The sequence below is a fragment of the Carassius carassius genome, chromosome 15 (genome assembly GCF_963082965.1).
Source record: "Carassius carassius chromosome 15, fCarCar2.1, whole genome shotgun sequence".
In the NCBI taxonomy this organism is placed as follows: domain Eukaryota; kingdom Metazoa; phylum Chordata; class Actinopteri; order Cypriniformes; family Cyprinidae; genus Carassius; species Carassius carassius.
Window position 1 is genome coordinate 25535948 of NC_081769.1, and position 20932 is coordinate 25556879.

The 20932-nt window shown below is 37.4% G+C and overlaps 1 protein-coding gene across 1 annotated transcript; it reads left to right on the top strand.

Annotated features, from left to right (window-relative positions):
* Positions 1–11233: 11233 nt before the first annotated feature.
* LOC132158682 (cbp/p300-interacting transactivator 3-like) lies at positions 11234–13607 on the top strand. The gene is made up of 2 exons (XM_059568203.1): positions 11234–11420; positions 12179–13607. Exon 2 carries the CDS (start codon positions 12187–12189, stop codon positions 12931–12933), a length of 747 nt encoding a protein of 248 aa, XP_059424186.1. The 5' UTR covers positions 11234–11420; positions 12179–12186; the 3' UTR covers positions 12934–13607.
* Positions 13608–20932: the final 7325 nt, after the last annotated feature.

The window sequence follows — 20932 nt, forward strand, 5'->3', positions numbered from 1 at the left end:
GCCTTCAGTGTGAATCTACAATTTTCATGACTATTTTCATAGTCATGAAAATAAAGAAAACTCTTTGAATGAGAAGGTGTGTCCAAACTTTTGGTCTGTACTATATATATATATATATATATATATATATATATATATATATATATATATATATATATATATATATACAGTGGTGGCCAAAATTATTAGAACACTAGTATTTTCAACAGCTTAAAATGTCTCCAGGATGCTTCAAGAAACCTACCTGCAAAGCTACAGTACTGTTAAAAGTTTTAGGCACTTGTGTAAAAATGCTGTAAAATGAGGATGCTGTTAAAAATAATTTCATTAATACATTTCTTTATCAATTAAAGGGTAACTTCTCCCAAAAATAAAAATTCTGCCATTAATTACTCACCATCATGTCACTCCAAACACATAAAACCTTCGTTCATCTTCGGAACACAAATTAAGATATTTTTTATGAAATCTGAGAGCTCTCTGACCCTCCCATAGACAGCATGGATATTACCATGATCAGCGTACAGAAATGTAGCAAGGACACCGGTAAAATAATCGAGGTGACATCAGTGGTTCAACCGTAATTTTACGAAACTACAAGTATACTTTTTTTTTACAAGTATACTTTTTGTGCACAAAGAAAACAATAATAACATAATTTATTCAACAATTCTCCCCGAATTAACATTTTCCACTATTTTGGAGACTACCCTAGAACGTAAGAGACAAAAAATGAAAAAAAAATTAAATATTTTTTTTTTTTCATTTTTGGGTGAACCAACCCTTTAACATTTTAATCAACATTTGGTGTGCACTAGCTAGCTCTAGCTGCTGTCAAACTCATTGTGCAAACCTTATTGGATTATTACAATTATTGGCAAAATGAATGTTTGGAAATGTAAACTAAAATGTATTTCCTACTGACACAACACAGCAAAATATAGACTTAAAATATCTGACTTAAATTATTTTTAGCTGATGAAAATACTAGTATTCTAATCATTTGGGCCACCACTGCATGTGTAGTATTTAATATTTTATTATAATATTAGGATTGTATGTATGTGTTTGTGTGTGTATGTGTCTATATATATATATATATATATATATACACATACACATACACATACACATACACATACACATACACATACACATACACACACACAAACACACACACACACACACACATTTATTTATTTATTTATTTAGGTAATGATTTAAAAATCCCGGGGCCTTTAAAAACCTGCACGGTTGTCTTGAAATTTTTATATGTCATCACTATGTCTTTCTATTTTTTCTCTCAAGAAAATGTAATTGACTTTTACATGGGCAACCCTTCATTATAGATTATACACAAGTCTCTTCATAATAGAGCACAGTACTAGTGTGCTGTTCAAAACACCAGCTCAGGTTGAGTTACAGTAGCGTTTGGTTTGTTTGCAGCAGTGAAAGCGTCTCACGAGGTGTAGTGTGTCTGTTTGTGTGTTTTGGTCTGCATGCATGTGTACAAAGACTGATTGGCTTGCGGTCGTATGCTCTTGCTCTGCTAACTCTGTCTGTGCCTTGGATTTATTTATACCAGAAGAACTAGACCTCGCTTTGACGTGGTCATAACAGATTTGTTTGCAGACCGTTTTAACTGTGTGTGTGTTGCAGTGCCACCCCTCTGTCGGCTCATCCTGACATCTGTGAGTCAATTAGCTGTCTAAAGAGAAAACATCCCCCCTCTCCACCTTGCACACATACACACACATCGAGGGCAAGCGCAGGCCGGTGAGCTTTGGTGGGGGAGGGGTGCATATTAATGGGGGAGGGTGATGGGGTTGGGTGTCAAGAATGTGGCTCTTGGCTTGTTCTTTTGTATGTTGTGTGTTTTATTGAAACAGTAAAGGGATCTTATATTCTTAAAGCTTGTGCATGAATAAGTGCAAGTAATAAGGTGCCAGATACAATTTAAGCCTTAACATTCTCTTAGCCTCTCCATCCGTGTGTCTCATTCATGATTACTTACTGTAATTGTGAGGCACTTAAGCATCCGACATATTTACATTTAAGAGGAGTAAAGTTTACATATGTGGCTTGACCAACCAGATGACTGAGTTAAAAGTGTAAATGCATCTGGCTGTCTCTCAAACCACCTCCTGTGGCATCTAGGTTTGCATTTACACTGGGTCTTATCCCAGTCGGATAGTTAGACCAAGTGTAAACACCTTCTCAGATCCTCGGGATTCCATACGGAGCGCTCATTTCCCAAGCACACATACAAGCAAACTTACAATAATTACAAACTTACATACAAGCACACACACACATCTGAAAACACACGTGTGTATCTTTCTTTCGCAGCTCAGCGTGTGCTTTCCAGCTCATCTCTGATGCGTCCCACATTCTTCGTACAGTCCCTGATGCCCTCTGCATCCTTAGGCTCTGCTATGGAAATACGCCTCAGTCTCCCCGCTAATTATTAAAGAAGCACCACCTCATTAACTGGGCTAGGGGATAATAAAAGATTCATGCAGCATTCTTAGCGTCGCTGCACGCTCAGCTCTTCTCTCGCTCTTTCCCACCTCATATTATCTCCAGAGGATTCTCACGCAAGATACTTATCTGTTATACATACAGGTCCCTCTCACTCTTTCAGTTTATTCAGGCTGCCAGCCATCTTGTGTCATGGCTGTGTGCCAAGTGCCTTCAGATCAGAGAGTGGAGGAAAGGTTGTGAATTAAAATGATTCAAGTGAAAATGCATTAAAATATCTTAAACGTCAAACAATTATAATGTGAGACTGAAATCACAGGCACAGAGAAATAACATCTATTTAATCGTTAATAACTTGTTTCAGATATAGTCGCATTTTTATGGTATAACGTAGGGTTGCCCAGTAATGCGGTGGTTTCAATGTTTTCAAACTTGCGATAACATAATGGGTAGATATGGCTGATTTCAAATGTCAACAAACAATGGCTGAAGTAAAATGTCACCACTGTGCTCTATTACATCCCGTATGCAAATACCCTCTATTACAGCTCAAAACCCCCGTAATGAAATTCCTGTGGAAAATACCCATAGTTTAATAATCCCTAAATGATAAAAACGATTGGAGATGTACAAACGTTTAAAGATCACATCTAGCGCTCGCTGACAATTTCTTGTGTCATTTTTTTAATAAACATGAAACTTGCAGAGAGATGGTATTGTTACTCAATGTGTACGGGAGTTTCCATGGTAAGGAATCACTGTCTTGTTCCTCCTATCGCAAAACATCACTCATTTACTTTCTATTTCCTCTAATTGCAGTACTCTTTTATGTCACATTTCGAGCATATAGCTTCAATTTGGAATTGTTAACATGACATACTTCAAATCCATTCATAAGCAATAGGTAAATAAGTAAATACATTTAATTTTATTTGACCAAATATCCCCTGAGTCGATATTTATATTTTTGCATAAAATAAATTGTATTACAATACTACTACTAAGAAAGGATGTTTAGTATGCAGTTATTTTAATTGGAGAGAATTTATGGCTTGTGTAATAATCCCAAACCTATATTGACAGTGCAGTGGCGTGTAATTGAGCTCATGCACTGACTTCTACCCTGTATCCACAGATCGAGAACTGATGGGTAGCCCTTGTCTCCATAAACCATTAATGATCAAGACTTTCAAGTACCTAAGCATGGACAAGAGTGGCATAAACAGTGATTACTAACACTGGAAATGGAATCTCAGCACCATTTGTATTTCTGAACCGGTACAGTACAAACCATGCACAGTAAATTTCAACACAACTCTTTAATGAATATAATATTTTAGTGCTTTTATCTGCAGTGAGATGTCATTGACCTCGGTAAATCCAGTGATGTTGATTCTAGTTTCATTTGCAGGGCTGCTTCAACATGAGGTGGCACTCTCTAGAAAGGGGTTTAGAGAAGTCAAACACTGCTCTCGCTCCCTGAAACAAGACCCTCTCGTGCAAAAGTGAAAGATTCTTCCTCAGTGGCAGTGTATCCACCCACTGTTCTCTCCCATGGCCCTGACTCACCATGTCCAGCAGCCTCCACTTCCCAGAGATGGGGCGTTCTGTTCACCAAGAGGAAGCACTGCATGTATTTATAGACGTTTCTCGTATGAGAAGTCTGAACAATAACAAACCCCAGCCCCCTCAGCCACTTCAAGACCACAACACAAAATAAGAGGGTGGGGGGTTTGGGGGTTTGAGTGCAGATAGAATCAAACTTTAGTTTCGCTGTTTGATGATGATAGGAAAATAAAACTGAGAGCACTGCACTATAGTTACAGTTTACAAGGTGGTTTTGACAGCTAACATAGAATTGGGTGATTTCAGTGTGACCGTAATCAGGGAAAAATTGGGTTGCAATGCAGTTTTGGTGCATGCATTCTCAGCTCAGTTTATATTGGATAAAAAAAAACAAAATTACATATATCAACCACTGCTTACACTCTTAAAAATAAAGGTTCCAAAAGGGTGTTTTTGCAGTAATGCCATAGAAGCACAATTTTTTGGCTCCCCAAAGAAGCTTTCAGGGAACAGTTTTTGAAGAACATTTTAGAAATCTAAAGAACCTTTATGGACTATGAAGAACCTTTTCTGCATTTGAAAGGTTTCATGGATGTTTAAGGTTCTTTATAGAACCATTGATGCCAATAAAGAACCTTTATTTTTAAGAGTGTTGAAGAACATTAATAATTAATATTCACTTTCAAACACCTTTTATGAATATGATGTTCTCTGTTAGCTTGTGACTTTTAAAAGCATTATAAGCACACATTAATATTCTATTCTATTATTAGAATTATTATTATTTGAAATCTGTTGTATACACTTAAGTATAGTTTAGTTTAGTCGAGTGTTCATTGTACTAAGAGACAGCTATAATATTTGAGTTGACAAAACATTTTAAGGTTGCACAAACAATTACTAATGTTTTTTTTTTTTACTGTATAACATAAAATCAACCTAGCATGACAAGAAAGTTTTAAACATTACATTTCTGTATCCTCCCAGATTCCATCCATCACACCTCAGAGATCTTGATCTAATCGACACTATATAATATTTTATATATAGTTTTTGGGATAATGTTTTTAATTGATATTCAATTTTAAATGTATTTAAAAATGTTTATTTATTTTTTATTTATTAACTTGTACACATGTATTTTTTTATTAATTCATTTAAAAGGCCTAAATATTTATCTTATTTATCTCACTCACATATATGAAGAAATCACAATGTGCAGAAATCACATGTAGATATCACAATTTTTTATTTTTACAATTTACACTTATTTATTTTTTATTAATTTGTGTAATTGTCTATTTACTTTTTGTTAATGTTATTGTAGCCTATGTATACAAACACACACACACACACACACACACACACACACACACACACACACACACACACACACACACACACACACAGCAAACAACATTTTCTAAAGCTCAGAAAAAAATACATTGTTTTATAGTTTCGTAAACCATCTGGCTGTTATACATTCAAGGCTGTGGGCACCCACAATGCCTCTTGTCAAAACCTACTCCACTGTACATACAGTAAGAGTCATAAACACTGAGTCACACACTTTTAGAACAACAACACAAGCAGGACGTGTATTCTTACAGGTCCCACAGCTGCAACAGTCAGCTGCTCCATGCAAAAATGGTGCAAAGATCACAACTGAAACAGATTGTTTTGCGTGAACAAAACTGGGTCTCCAGGTGCTGAGCCACCAGAACTGAAGTTCACGAATTCACCAAAGTCTGCATGTAGCCAAGAGTCAAGTAGGCTAACCAACATCACTGTTTAAGCAGTTAACAAAATAGCAGATGGTGCTGCCATCCTGATCTTCTGAGAACATCTTTTCCTTAATTATCTGCGAATGCTCTAGCAGGCAGCTTGGTGATTATGGGCTAGCCACTAAGCTTTATAAGGTAACGCCTGTGTTGGTTCTAGAGCGATGAGATGAACACCTTCAATGGCCCATGTCTTGAGTGGGTGGTAACACTCTTTATTTTGTTAAGTGTGTGTTAAGTCTTGGTGCTTCAGGAGAAGTTGATCTGTAGAATAAGACAAAGCATTATGGATATGCAGGGTTTTGGGGGAAGGGTTGTATAAGTGGGGGTGGGGAGAAGATTCTCTGAAGCCCAGCAGGTGTGTTTCTGTTTTGGTGAAACAGTAGAAGGCCCCGCTCCTGCTGTCGTACATGCATTCTTTGGAAAATCTGAACTATGCCATATTATTGTGGCTTTGCAATTTATAGGACCAGTCACAAGATAAAATGCCAGTTTTGTTATATTTCAACCATCATGCTGTATGATGCATCTCGCGCAAGACCCATATAAAAAATAACCCAAGTTGTCACATATATAACATTCGGAATGATTTACTCTCTTTTTAACATTCCATGGAAGTTAACAACAAATTGCACAATTAAATCATACTCGTACTGTTGAAACTCGGGAGTGCACTTGTAAGGCAGCCAGCACCAAAAACCTGACCTGATATGACCCTGGTGACACATATTACTTACAATTTGTAGAGAATTTGTAATCAAAACAAGTTCCTAGCCCTTACTAAGATATCTATTGAAAACACAAGGGTGAAAACAACAGCTTTGCAGCAATATCCAGCTGCTCAACTCTTGAGAGAGAGCGAGGGGTCACTCTGGAGCTAAATAAACAAGGTAGATAGTGAAGTGTTTCTGTAACTGGGTTGGAGGGGGTTGGGGTGGCTGGGACAGAGTCTGATCTCAGAGCAAAGCGGGGCAAAGTGTCTGAGTGACAAAAACATCTATGGTTTTCTAGAGAACTGATTAAAAAAATGTTTTTTGCTGCTCAGTTTACTTCCACAATGTGATGTACACTACTACTCAAAAGGTTGGGGCTAGAAAAGTTTTTTTTTGTTTTTTTGTTGTTGAAAGAATGCTAACTAAAAGCTGCAATGCTGGAATATATAGTAAAATAGTGAAATATATTGTATAATATTCTGAAATATGATTACAACTAAGAATAACTCTATATATTTAATATCTACATTCACAAAGTAATGTATTCCTATGATGGCAAAGCTGAATTTTCAGCAGCCAGTTTCACATACTCCTTCAGAAATCATACTAATAAGCAGATTCGCTGCTCAAGAAACATTTCTTATTATTATGAATGATGATTACAGTTGTGCTGCTTAATATGTATATATCTAGAAACTATGATGCATTTAATTAGGATACTTTGATGAATTTAAAGTTTAAAAGAATAGCATTTTGTAACATTATGAATGTCTCTAGTGTCACTTTTGATCAATTTAATGCATCCTTGAATAATAATAAAAAAAGAATTTACTGACCTCAAACAATTGAATATAAGCAGATTTACAAATATAAAATAAAATAAAAATAAGCTATTTAAAAGAAAAAAACTGTAGGACAGGATTTCAGAAATCGTTTGGATGTTGAAATGTGGGCATCGCATATCACAATGTTGCCAGAATAAGTCACAACAATGCAGAGCTATTTAGCTTTTATCAATAATGGTTGTCCAGTAGGCGGAAAGGCCTCAGTGACATCACGCAAAATTATTTTAGATTATGAGCCAGTTTTTCAAAATTCAGATGACAAGCTTTGCTATGTATTTAGTATAGCGTGCACTGGTGACTCAATTAGTACAAGACTAAGAATTTTAATTAAGACTAAAATAAAGGTGAAATAAAACCAATGCTATTTCACAACGAATTCATACATATTTTATGAGGTGGTTAATTGGTACGAATTAGTACGATCTGATAATTTCGATTTTGTAATTTTTTTTAGTAAGGGCTATGTTGATTTTTCACATGATGTACAAATTCGTATCAGCAAGGTCATTTGAATTAGCCATCTCATATAACTTGCTGTGAGATCGGGTTGAAGAAGCCTATAGCAACATCTCCACAAGAAACTACAAGAAAATCTAAAGTCTTGATATGTTATCAACTGTATTTATTCTCTCGAGTCCTTTAGCAGGCAGCTTTTGGTGGCAGTTGGCCTGCCCCTCCTCCAGCTTCTTGCCTCTTTGCTAATCAGCTGTGGGGGAGGACGAGCCCATGGTCGGCCAGACACACACTGTACAAACAAGCCCACAAACTAGGTGTCTAAGCTGGACGCTAAACCACTAACTGTAGGGCAAGTCTTCAGGGCTGTGGCGCTGATATACACAGGCATGTCTAGTTGTTTAGGCTTAATCACATGTTTGAATCGTTTGTGTCAATAGACATTAATCCTCCATGTCTACATGCACACCTTCGTAAGGCTGAGGCATTATAGGTAAATAAGCAGCTCCCACAGCTGAGTTCTCAATGGACCGTGCATCTGCCTCAAGGAACGGATGAGGTCTAATGCACAGGTAATTGTGAATATGCGGTGTGATTATTCTCACTGAAATATTGATTTAACCACAGCTGCTTTAGAGAATCACAACACTTGAGTCCAGATAAATGATTATTAAAAACGGCGACCTTGTGGATCTTACATAAGTACAAATAGCTTGGTGAAAGTCTTTGTATTCCATTATTTATTTAGAAAATGGAATAAAGTGGGCCCCAGTCTGATTGGGGTCGAAGACTTTTTACGTTTCACTCTTTGATAATTTACATTAAAGAAAAGTTAAACATGTGGTGTGACATTTTTTGAATATTCATTTGTCACACTGCAGGATCATTTCAAATGAACCAGTGAAGGAAAAGCATAAGTAAAAAAAAAAAAAAAAAGTAATTTCCTTTATATGTTCATTCAAATTTTATCAAAATTTTAGTTTGATTTAAAGAAGTATATGGACATTACGTCATCTCCCTCCATAAAAAATTTATTAAATTTCTTGACAAAAATTTATATACAACAAAACAATCAAAAACTACCCATAAAAGCTACTACAAAAATGATATGTAATTTTAATTAAGTAATTAAGGGTTTACACAACAATGTTTTCAGCCAAAAACTGGAAACTTTTATGCGTTTTTCCATGTTCGTTTACACAACAACAGCATTTGGGGGTTTTTGGCCGTTTTCTAGGATAAGTGTAAATGCGAATGATTTTGAAAAAGCTTCCGTTTATAACTTAAGTGAAACTTTTTAAAAACGCAGCAGAAGCTCAATTCTTTCTTCGAGGATTTGAATATGGTAATGCTAGATGATCCATAATAATGTGACTAGTATTATAATCATGAGCAAACCCAACATACACAGTTTTCAACTGTGTTTCCAGATGACCATTGGTATCCAGATAAACAATGAAAAGGAAGGAACAATGAAGAACCCGCTGGTGTTACCGAAGATGATCTTGTTGCACAGTTTTGTACAAGCTGAACTTTTTACTTGGGCTAGTGTGGATTGTTAGTTTATAATTAGTTATCATGATAACTTATCTTTGACCTATAATGTGATGTGACTTCTGTCCCATATTTCCTAACGCAACGAAATTAGTCTTTAACAGTTTAGAAGTGCAGCAAGCTGTTGAAGGTGTGAACAGATTATCATACAAATTACACCCAAGGTCTTGGTAATAACACAAAACAAAGACACAGGAATTGAAATGTTAATTTGTCAAGAGATAATGCACTTTAGAGGTGTGAGGCTTTGCTCTGACCAGTGTTGACCTCTGAGTAAACAGAGAGCTATTGTGACAAAACAGAGAATGTTGATTCACTGTTCTCTCTAACAGACAAGCCCAGTGTTGTTGTGTTCAGAGCAAGTAATCAGGGTCCAGTTTGGTATGTAACACCATCTTCATCAAGATCATCGGATCTGAAACAGTAGGAAGCTACCCCACTATTTACCTTGTGCTCTGCAACTTCCAATGACTTGCACATGCAGCCCAGGTTTGGACCACCACCACTCCAGCCGGGGGCCCAGAATAGCACAAGCATTCCTTTCCCCTCCCCTCTCTCTCTCACACCCAGCAGCGCGAGCACTGGGTCACATAGACTGCCACAGAGACGCCAGATCACACACACTCACACTAATGTATAAGCACTCACAATGACCAAAACAAAAACAGCTCTGGAGAACAACACGTAAGGACATTTATTAAACTAGACTAATAAACAATAGGATTGTTAATCTAAAAATGTTTTGTCTTCAATCAGAGCGGATGTGTTTTTTAAATCTATGGTTAGATGCAAGAAGAGTTATTGAAAGACTATTGAAACTGTATTCAGCATCAAGATTGTAAATCTATCTAACAAGGCTGCACGGTTATGTCTTGAAATTGTAATTGCGATTATTAATTACAATTATCACAACTGACCTTGAATTTTGTTTATATACCATTGTTTGATGCAACTGCATGACTTATTTTTATATGAAAATAAACAAGCTGAAAACACTCTAACTGAAAAACTATTATAGTATTCCTCAAATGGCAACATTGAACTGGTTTCTTCTTTAAATTATAAAAAAGTAAAAAATAAAATAAAATAAATGGTATTATAATGGTATAATAAAACTAAAATCAAAACAATGGGGAAAACCCTTGAGATGACATGTAGAAATAAAAACGCATCTTAAGCACGCAGAATAACATAAGTGGACTTTGAACGATTAATTTCTGCTTTGAACAATTAAGTAATTGTGACATCATTAATTGTAATGTAATTAGAAATTCGATTAGTTTTGCAGACCTACTAACAATACTGAAAAAAAGTTAAGGAAAATACAAAAATTTCACTGAAGAAATTGCTTGTAAATTACACAATTAATTACAAAGAAACAAATAACAAAGAAACAAATAACAAAGTAACGCATTGAATTAAACATTAAATACTGAAGTAGAAACACTGAAAATGTAGCCTACTTGTAAATTGTTCTCCAATATGTTTTATTTACAACTTAATCTATCTATCTATCTATCTATCTATCTATCTATCTATCTATCTATCTATCTATCTATCTATCTATCTATCTATCTATCTATCTATCTATCTATCTATCTCTTGCCCTTAAGCTTCACTTAAAGTCAAACAGATCAGCTTCTTCTGAAGGGATTTCCTGTTCAAATTAAATCAGAAACAGAAAAACAACTCAACTGTAGACAGAAATTGGCCAGTGTTTGAAACCGCGGGAGGATTCTATGCACACTTATATTAAACAGCAGGGCCAATGGCAACAAAGGATGAAGTGAACGATAGCTCCACCTCTCCGTTTTCTCATGTATATAAGCCCGTGGAGTTGACCCAGAAAACACACACACACTCTCTCTCTCTCGTTTGAAGATAGTGAGCAGCGCTCTTTTGTGCGTCGGTCCGCTGGAGTATGAAGCTTCACCTTGCGGAATACAAAGTGTAATACTTCAGAGGCTTTGGAACAGATAAAGCGAATTTGCCCTGCAGCTGCGGAGTCACTGAGCACAGGACACGGGGTAAGAGATTCAAACCGCTTGAGAAACTCACGGACTGTGTCTTAAAACGCAGTGTGCCGCCTATCTAGACAGCATTTTAGTCGTCATTAGCGCTTGTGGCATTTTACGCGCTTGCGATGCCCAAAATGCTGTCTAGGTAGGCAGCTCACTAGGTTTTATGACGGCGCCAGTAATTTAAAGCTCAGGGTGGCAGATCCATTGTTTGCTTCGCTGCACGGTGACTTTCTTTGGATTTATGCTGTGCATTCTTTACATTTCTGTGTGTAAAGTACAGGATATAATATAAAAAATGACGAGTAATATTTTTTTTCTTAAATGTAAGGCTTTAATTAAAATGCATTTTCAGTTATCCTCATTGTATAGATCTAGTGTTTAAAAATATACTTTGAATTTATTTAGATGGAGGCTGTGTGAAAGCTTTAGTACTGAAATAAATACTGAAAATAATACTCCATTTAATTTCAGAAGTGCTGCTTGGATGTGCATCATTGAGATTTAAGAGGTAGTAGTGTGTTAGTAGTAGGCAGTCAGGTGGGCTGAAGGGTGCAAAAAGACATCTCTCCTACCTGTCCAATGAGACTGGAAATTCTTTGCTAAATTTTGCATTACAACTGTTAGATTTCTCTTTGCATTTATAGAACTTGTGGTCAATTCATCTGGACTCATTTACATTTATCAGTTTGGCTGAGAGTAAAACAACTTGCTTTTTGTTGTCAATAGTCCAATTCTAAACCCAATATAATCTGTTTCATTGAAAGGAAATTTTATGGCAGAGCACATGATGATGCCCATGAACCACGGACAGGGTAACGGGGGTCTGCATGGCTACCGGATGGGCATGAATGGAGGCCTGCAGGCGGGCCCCCAGCAGCATGCACCCCAGCCCGGGCTGAGAGCAATGCCCAATGGACAGATGATGCACTATGGAGCGGGGCCTCAGGGAAACCTGGAGGCTGCCATGCGCCAGAGGGCCAACATGGTGGGGCCTATGAATGGACAGATGGGTCACCACCAAATGCAGTCAACTAACATGATGTTCAACAACCAGGGCCAGCAGCAGCAACATCACGTTCAGCAGCACCAACAGCACCACCACATGCACCAAGTGCAGCAGCAACAGCCTCCGCCACAACAACAACAGCAACAACAACAACAGTACATGAGCGGGGGTCTCACTTCCCAACAGCTCATGGCTAGCATGCACCTTCAGAAACTCAACACCCAGTACCATGGACACCCTCTGGGACACATGAATGGCAACCACATGGGGAGTGGGGCACAGTTCCGCATGGGTCAGGCCCAGTTGAGCAACATGCAGCATATGGCCGGCCCGGCTCTCAGTCTCAATGGCATGGATGCCGATCTGATTGACGAGGAAGTGTTGACATCGCTGGTCATGGAACTAGGACTGGACAGGGTGCAGGAACTCCCTGAACTCTTTCTAGGACAGAACGAGTTTGACTTTATCTCGGACTTTGTGAGCAAACAGCAGCCAAGCACCGTTAGCTGCTAAGACTGGAACATATGGACGCTTGAAGGCGATATGGGCAGCAGAAGTTACTCTTTCGATCTATTTTTTTGGGATCGCCATCACCAGGACAAGAGGTGATCGATGTCTCTTTGTCCACAGAAACGGGTGGTCAAGCTCCTATCAGGACTGCAGTTCTGATTCTGTCTGGAACGCCGAGCGGCGATCCATGGATGAATGTAACAACACTTCAGAACTGTGAACTTGGTGCAATGTAAAGACACTCAAACCTTATTTGTCTTCAATGCAGTTTTAGATTTAAAAATGTATTTATTTATTGCTTATCAGATGTATTAACATAGAACAAAAAAGCAATGACATTAAGAACCTGTGGTTTATGGGGAAACTCCCAGAATGGTATTGCTGAACTGTTGTTATTGATCACTTAGACTGAGAACTTTGTTAATCAGACCCAAACTGTAAGTCTGATGTTTTGTTTGACTGTAAAGTTTCAGCAAACCCAAACCTCTGCTTGTTTACAATAGTGGTTAACGCCTGTCGTGATACAACTGGTCTGTCTAAGCTTTAGAATTGCCTTAAATCAAGTTGCTTTTATTTATTTGTCTCCCCAAACCCCACCCCAAGAGTCCAAGAGGGCTCAAACCTATGTGTGACTTGTAATAAAGATGGTCAGGTTTTTTAACGCTGGCCTAATTTTTCATCAGTCTCTTATCTTATTTTCGGAAATGAAAAGGGGTGAGTGAAGCATGTATATTTGTTAAAAGCGTTCAGAAAAGTTCTAAAATATGAAGCTTGGATTAGCTTTATTTGATTAGTTACAATGTCATATCAAACTATAGAAGTTTACTCGTTGAAATGTTTTTAATTACAATCTTGCTTGGTTAAAGCAGTTACTTCACTAGTTATCCACCATTATCATAAAAGGGATAGTTCATTAAAAAATTACAATTCATCCTCCTGTTGTTCCAAAATGTATGCATTTCTTTCTTATTTTATGGAACCGACCAGTTACTTTGAAATGTTTGTGGTGTTAGGTTGTCTCTTTTCTCCATACAATTAAATTCATTTTGATCCATTTTTGGATCTCAATAATTGTGTAACAACATAGGTCAAATTATCATTTGTGTTATGGAGATGGAAGTCATAAAGGTTTGTAACAGCACAAAGGTGAATTAAGTGGCTTTAATTTTGAGAGGGTTGACTATACATGGTGTTAACCTGAAATATGCTATTGAAAACAATTACTATAACTCTCGTTAAAAGCTGTTGCTTAGACTAGTGACAGTTCTGAGAACCCAATGACTAACCTTTGTTAGTTAAAGTAGTTTCATGCTTGGTGTAAAGTGGTTGAATTGTGCTGCAATAGCTACTTTCTCCATTTGTATGTACTTATTAGGTCTTATATACAAGTCTGCAACAACCTTTTACCTACTTTCAGATATAATAAAGGTGTGTATGGGGGAGGTAGTGGAAATTGTCCAGGTTAATCTGTGCTTACCTTGACATTACAAGTCTTTATGTGAACCCTGGGCCTGTGTTTTTGTAATGGGAACAGAGGGCAAAGTGTTGTCCATTTACGGACATACTGTGGTGAGGGGGTTTGGGTGGGGGGAAGGGTGAAGATTGCAGTGACAAGCCGTTAACGCTCCACTGTCACTTCCTGTTCCTCCTCAGCGGAGGAAGGGCTCGAAGAAAGTCAATACGGTTACTGTGTAGTAGCACTTGCATTGGATTCCTCTTTGATTGCTCTGGTATCAGAACAAGCCTTATTAATACAAAATGAATGCCTGTGGATGGTGAATCCCAGGAATGAACTAACAGACACCATCAGAGTGTTTCAGTGTTGGCTCCACCCTGTTTATTTTCAAAATCTATACGGTTTGTTAGTCTCTGATTTGTTTTTGAGATGAAGTTGGTGCCGTTTCCTTCAAATGGTCTTGATGCCTAGTCTTGGACCCATAAACAGCAAAATTAGAAGCTTATGTATTGTGAATTAACATGGTGTGACTGAATGAGTATAAATTCACATTCACAATGTCTTCATGTATATGATTTCTAATTTCTAACAGATTGATCCTCTAGATCTATCCAAACTGATACAGAAGAGTCATTTTTGTTTGGAGATTCTATTTATTTTGAGCAATAAAATGTAGCTATATTTATAAATGAGATGGGTTAGAAATGGGAGATGGGGCACTTAAAATGATTTTTCATACATGTTTAGTTTAGTTTTTTAGTTTTATTAACATACACATCCATTCAAAATTTTGAGGTACGATTTTAACAATAACTAATACTTCGATTCAGCAAGGACTCGTTAAATTGTTTAAAAGTAACAGAACAATTATTTATAATTTTTTACAAATTTCTATTCCAAATAAATGTTGTAATTTTGAACAACTTTTCATCAGATCATCCTGAAAAATATGGATCCTGGTTTCCACAAAATGTTTTTCAACACTGATAATAACAATGGTTTCTTGAGCACCAAATCATTACACTGTAATGATTTTTGAAGGATCATGTGACGTTAAATGGCTGCTGAAAATTCAGCTTTACCATCACAGGAATGAATTACATAAAAAAAAATATATATATATATATATATTTCTTTCAAAACCATAAAAAAATCCCCAAATGTTTTATAGTATATAAAAGTATTATTTTTTGTTGGACTAACACTTTAAAACCCTATATGACAGATGATTTTTGTTTAAAAGCTTTTTAAAACTTTTAAAAAATGCACCTGAATGACCTGAATGTTTTGATTGTACATGAGTACACTGTAATCAAGTTGTAACAGTAACATGTGCCAAGTGACATTTAATCCAACGTTTACAGATCGAAACAGCTCAAAAGAATTTCGACTGCACACTTTTGAAATGAAAAGTAGGGGTTTTCAGTTCAAAGATGTATCGGTAATCTCACCTCTTCTCTGGGAAATTCAGCTGTCTTTGTGAACTTTGCAATTTAATAAGATAAATATAGGTGTGTGTGCACAACAGGGAGAGGGAAGGTGTGCGTGGTTACTTTCTTAGGTGATGGAACATACAACTATTGTGTGAATGAGAACATTATAACATGTAACATCCCTGGGTGTCTTCAGCCATATGGCATCACTCATCCGCCTATTAGATAAGAATTGGGTGTGACCGATTATTACTGTCAGCTATTAGCTAATTGTTTTGTATAGAAAATAATGCAATGGAACAACAATTTATCATAATGAACTTTTCTATGAAAACTTGGAGTACTAAAGCCTTTTAGATTACGCCATCATATATTTTCTCTTTGTCAAACTGTTCTGGGGAACTAGACTAGACATACACTAAGCAGGGTGTGACAGGAGACATGTACTGTTGACTGTTTTTTGCTGTCTCTTTCTGAGGCCACCCACAATAATCTCTAAACATACACAAGAACAGACACTGAGCTCTCTGAACAGCTTTGGATTCAGAAGAATGAGAAAATGACAAGGTCCAAAACAAGAAATGTCTCGGTTGGGTGGGGGTGGGGGAGTCACTTACTGAAATTGAGAAGAGTAGTCTGGGAAATTCTGTGTAGGGTTTTACCCAGTAGCCATGAAGGATCCTGGAGACCACCCCTCTTCAACATATCACACAGTCAGCCATTTCTCTCTTACACAGCTTTCATGACAACAGTTTGCGGCTGAGGTGTTTACTATTTCATGTCTCTGTCTAGAAGGAGAGGAGATTTGATAATTTTTTCAAAGAACAATTAATTAAATACTGTAGTGAAATGTCTGCAAACGATATCTGACAGCCCAGCGAGCAAAAGCAGTGGCTATATTAAACAGTAGCTAATTTAAATAATGACGCGAGCGGTCAGTATGATTCGGTGAGTTGATTCAGTTGATTGATTCATTAGAAGGATTCGAAGCAGTAATTCCTGACTTCGAGAACATTTCTGACCAAATAATTAAAAGATATGGTACATAACAATACTGACCCAAGAAATGACAATTCTGTCATCATTTACTCACTCTCATGTCATTCTAAACCTGGTTGACTTTGTGTGGGAAAGAAGATAAGGAGATATTTTGAAGAATGCTGGTAACCAGATTTGGTGGCCATTGAATGGACAAAAAATAAAATAAAATAACGCTACAGAGACAATTCTAAAAAAAACATTTTCTTCTCTACACAAGAGAGAAAGTCATACAGATTTGGAACAACATGTTAACTATTGCTTTATGTTATTGATCTTCTTATTAAGAACCTTTTGTATTTCTGTAGATTTTTTTATTTGGCTGTTTGGTTCTTTGGATTTACAAAAAAGTTTGAATTCATAAATTCTTTAGCATATTGTTGCAAGTTGCATCATGTGTAAACCAGCAAACATGAAGCCCACCTGGGTTCTTTGAAGAAGGTTTTCTGAAGAACCACAGCACATGGTTCTCTTATGGCACCAGGCTGCAAACACCTTTCCGATCCTTTCAAGCCAAAGATTTATTAGATCACAAAGCATGTGATCTAATAAGCCTATATCAGCTTTAGATCATTATATGAGAGAGAAAAATACAGGAAGGGATCAATGGGTGGAGCGTGCATCAACATGTTTTTCCTTCTGCCAACTGACTGTCTTTCAAATAAAAACATGTTTTTTGGACTTCAATTGGTTTTACCCCCACGCTGACCATTCATGCGTGAACGTACGCAAGAAATTGATTGTGATGGACCACACTTCCTGCTCTTGTTTCGCCTGACTGCCAGCCAGCAACCCTAATTGAGAGTCACTCAGACCAGCTCTAGCTACAGAACTAACCATAACTACCTTTAACTATGAATATTCATGTTTTGGTCCATCACAGGTCTTCACACGTTCATCAATATCTTCATTATGTAGGTGCAAATGATGCCACACATGTTTAGGCAGGCCGTGGCACCAAGAGTGTTTGACAGCTAAAATCGCTGGAGATTCTCTTCGCTCTGCTCCCATTGTTCCCTTCCCCTTCCACTGTTTATTGCCTTGGGCTTTTGAAGTTAAGGGCACTGTGTAAATGATTCATTTTCCTGTGTGAAGCTTACCTCTCAGCCAGGCCAGCTTCAACAAGCCGAGGTAGGAGTGGCACTGTTTGTTGTTTGTTCAGTGTTGTGCATGTATGTGTGTGTGTCTGTGGGGGTGGCTTTAAGCTATTCATCGCTGAGCACTCAACTACCGATATCCCTTAGCTCTAAGAATGTCAATTTCTAGCATAAGCAGCCTATGGGCAGATGGACGCCTTTGAACATGAGCTATCCAGGTGAGGTCATCCAAGTGTGTGCTCTGAATGTCTCCAGAGCGCCGTGGCAGAGACTCAAGCACACTGTTTTGGCAGGTCGAGACGGAGCAGATTGAGAAAGCCATGTGGGTTTTGATATTGCCTGCTAGAGATTACTATCATGCTGACAAGTGACGTACGACTCTGCAGCATTTCCCAAACATCAGCAAGAAACATGGTTTCTGAAATGAGATGTGAAACAGTAGTAGGTGAACTATAAAGCTGTAAAAACACTGAGTGGGGACTGGAAGTGGTCAAAACCCGTATCACAGATGCTAGAAGCTAACCTAGCACCCTCTGGCACACAACAGTGTGCCGGCGCTCTAAGCATTCAGAATATTCTAGGAGCCTGACAGACACATTTTTATATTTGTAGCATGTCTGGCTGAGAAAGCACCTGTCTGCTCTTCTGATTGGATACCACTGGGTTTGCTGGATACTCTTGAATTCTAAATATACTCGGTGTGATCGCAAAGACTGAAAATCACAGTTTGGATTCTGTGGTTCTTGACACATCTTGATGGTCCTCTGTGGAGCAGATATGAGGTGTTTAAAGAATGTTCTGGGTTCAATACAAATTAAGCTTTCACAGACTATTGAAAATAATGACTTGATTAGTAAAACACAATTAGAATGCGGGATAAAGATAAAAATCCACATTATTTCCAAAGTATAGCCACAAGAGCGTAATGGTTGTCAACCAAAAAATAAAATAAAAAAATAAATAATGGAACCATGAAATGGAAATTCTATCTATTTTCTAAATGCATATAATTGATTTATTGTGAATGATTCATCTTATGTTTTTTTTTATTTATTATTATTTTAATTTTGACCTCACATGACTTCTTTCTGGTGACATATTATGGACTTTTTCAATCACTGAGGGGCATTTATAACACACCGTTGGCATTTTTGGCTTTTCATTTACACAACAACGCTTTTGAGGGCCAGAAAACTTGAACTTAAAAAATTGCATGTTTTTTTAAAATGATACAATTGTTAACTGCATCCCGAATGATGCACTATACACTATGCACTTATATGTACTTATGTACTTGACCATGTAGTGTATGAATTTTATAAGGTTATTTTGTCATTAATAATCTGATTCTGATAGCTACAGCTGAGTCCATGACGTGTCCAACATTCCACATTTTTTTTTCTGGTTATTTAATTAAGTGCATTGTGACGAGTGGGGCGGGGCCGAGAGCCATGGGCACAGGAGCGAGGCCGGTGGAGTGATTGGAAATGAGCGACACATGCTCGACCCACCGGTCTTGAGTCCCACGGAGGAGATGGAAGGATATAAAACAGGAGCGACGACAGTGAAGGACGAGAGAGGACCAGGCCTGGATTTTAGTTTGTGTTTTGATTTTGATTGTGCGCGTCAGTCGTCCGTGAGGGGCTGACGCGCTGGTTTGTGTTTATTTTGTTTTTTAAAGTTTGATTTGATTTTCAGCCGGTTCCCGTCTCCTTCTTCCCGATGATTATGAAGGTTTAATTTGTTACATGCATCATCTGGGTATTTAAAGTGTAGTTTTTATTTTTGTAATTTTCAGTGTGAACACACTACTCGCACCATTTATACTACAAAATTTAATAGAATAGTGCATAAGCACGCATTTTGGGGCACACCAATTGTCTCCATTTGTAGGTTTGTCCCCTGAAGGTTGTAAAAACGTTGGTGCTATCAAAACAATGTATTTATTTTTTGACCAGCCCAACATAGCAACATTTGCCCCACCAATGGTGTTAGCTTGGGACAGTACTATTTGTTTTGTATGACCAAAGATGGATGGGGAGTGTTCAGAAATACTTAGAATACTTCGTTTAGCTACATGCTAGTATCAAAGTGTATTGAATGGTGTGACGTGAACATGGAAGATGTTGACATGAGGAATCAGTTTTGAGAAGAAACACTGTAAAATCTTTCAACAAGGGTGTATTTGCTTACAGTTGAACTCCATTTCTCTATAATATCTTAATTTAAGATAAAACCTTGAGGACATCTAGACAGCACAGCCTGAGCAAAACCACTGGGGTTTTTGGAAAGGAACAGTACGCTCCAGCACATTTAATCAAAGTACACACACTTGAAGAGCTGATGTAAACAGATTCGGTCTGACTAAAATCTGGACTGGTTGTAATCACGCAGAGAGCACACTGAAACTCCAAAACGTTTCTGTAACATGTTGGTTCAGCTAGTATGATGGAGAGGGGTTTTCCACAAACTACACAGGGATTTGTAAGTCACATGACTATGTTATTCTCACTGTATTTGTGTACCGTAGTGTGCACACATACTGACTGTTACTGAGGGATTTGGTCAACAGTGTTGCACCCTCCCTGAAAGACACCTTCCTGTTTTTGAGAATGTGGTAAGATTTACAGTATGTGACATCCCTCAACTCGGCTCTCTACGTGTACTCGTGTCAGTCAGTGAAAACCGCCACAAGTGCACTTTCACTATAGCTGTGGCACTCAGAAACAAGGTAATTATTGACAACCGTTGGATTAATTTTGATTTGCTATATTCTATTTGTTTTTGTTTTTCTACAAAAATTTCCTGACCAAATATAAGTTTCATATGGTTCATACCAAACATGATATATATATTTTAAACTATCTTCAAGACTGTAAAGAACATAGATACTATTTTTTATAAAAGATCTGGTCTATGTGCTTTTCAGCAAGCAAGCTTAAAAATAGAAAAGAGACCAATAATGGTTGTGCTGCCCC

Bases quoted from the DNA above. Each gene is read 5' to 3' on its own strand.
- LOC132158682 (XM_059568203.1), top strand. From the start codon at position 12,187: ATGGCAGAGCACATGATGATGCCCATGAACCACGGACAGGGTAACGGG.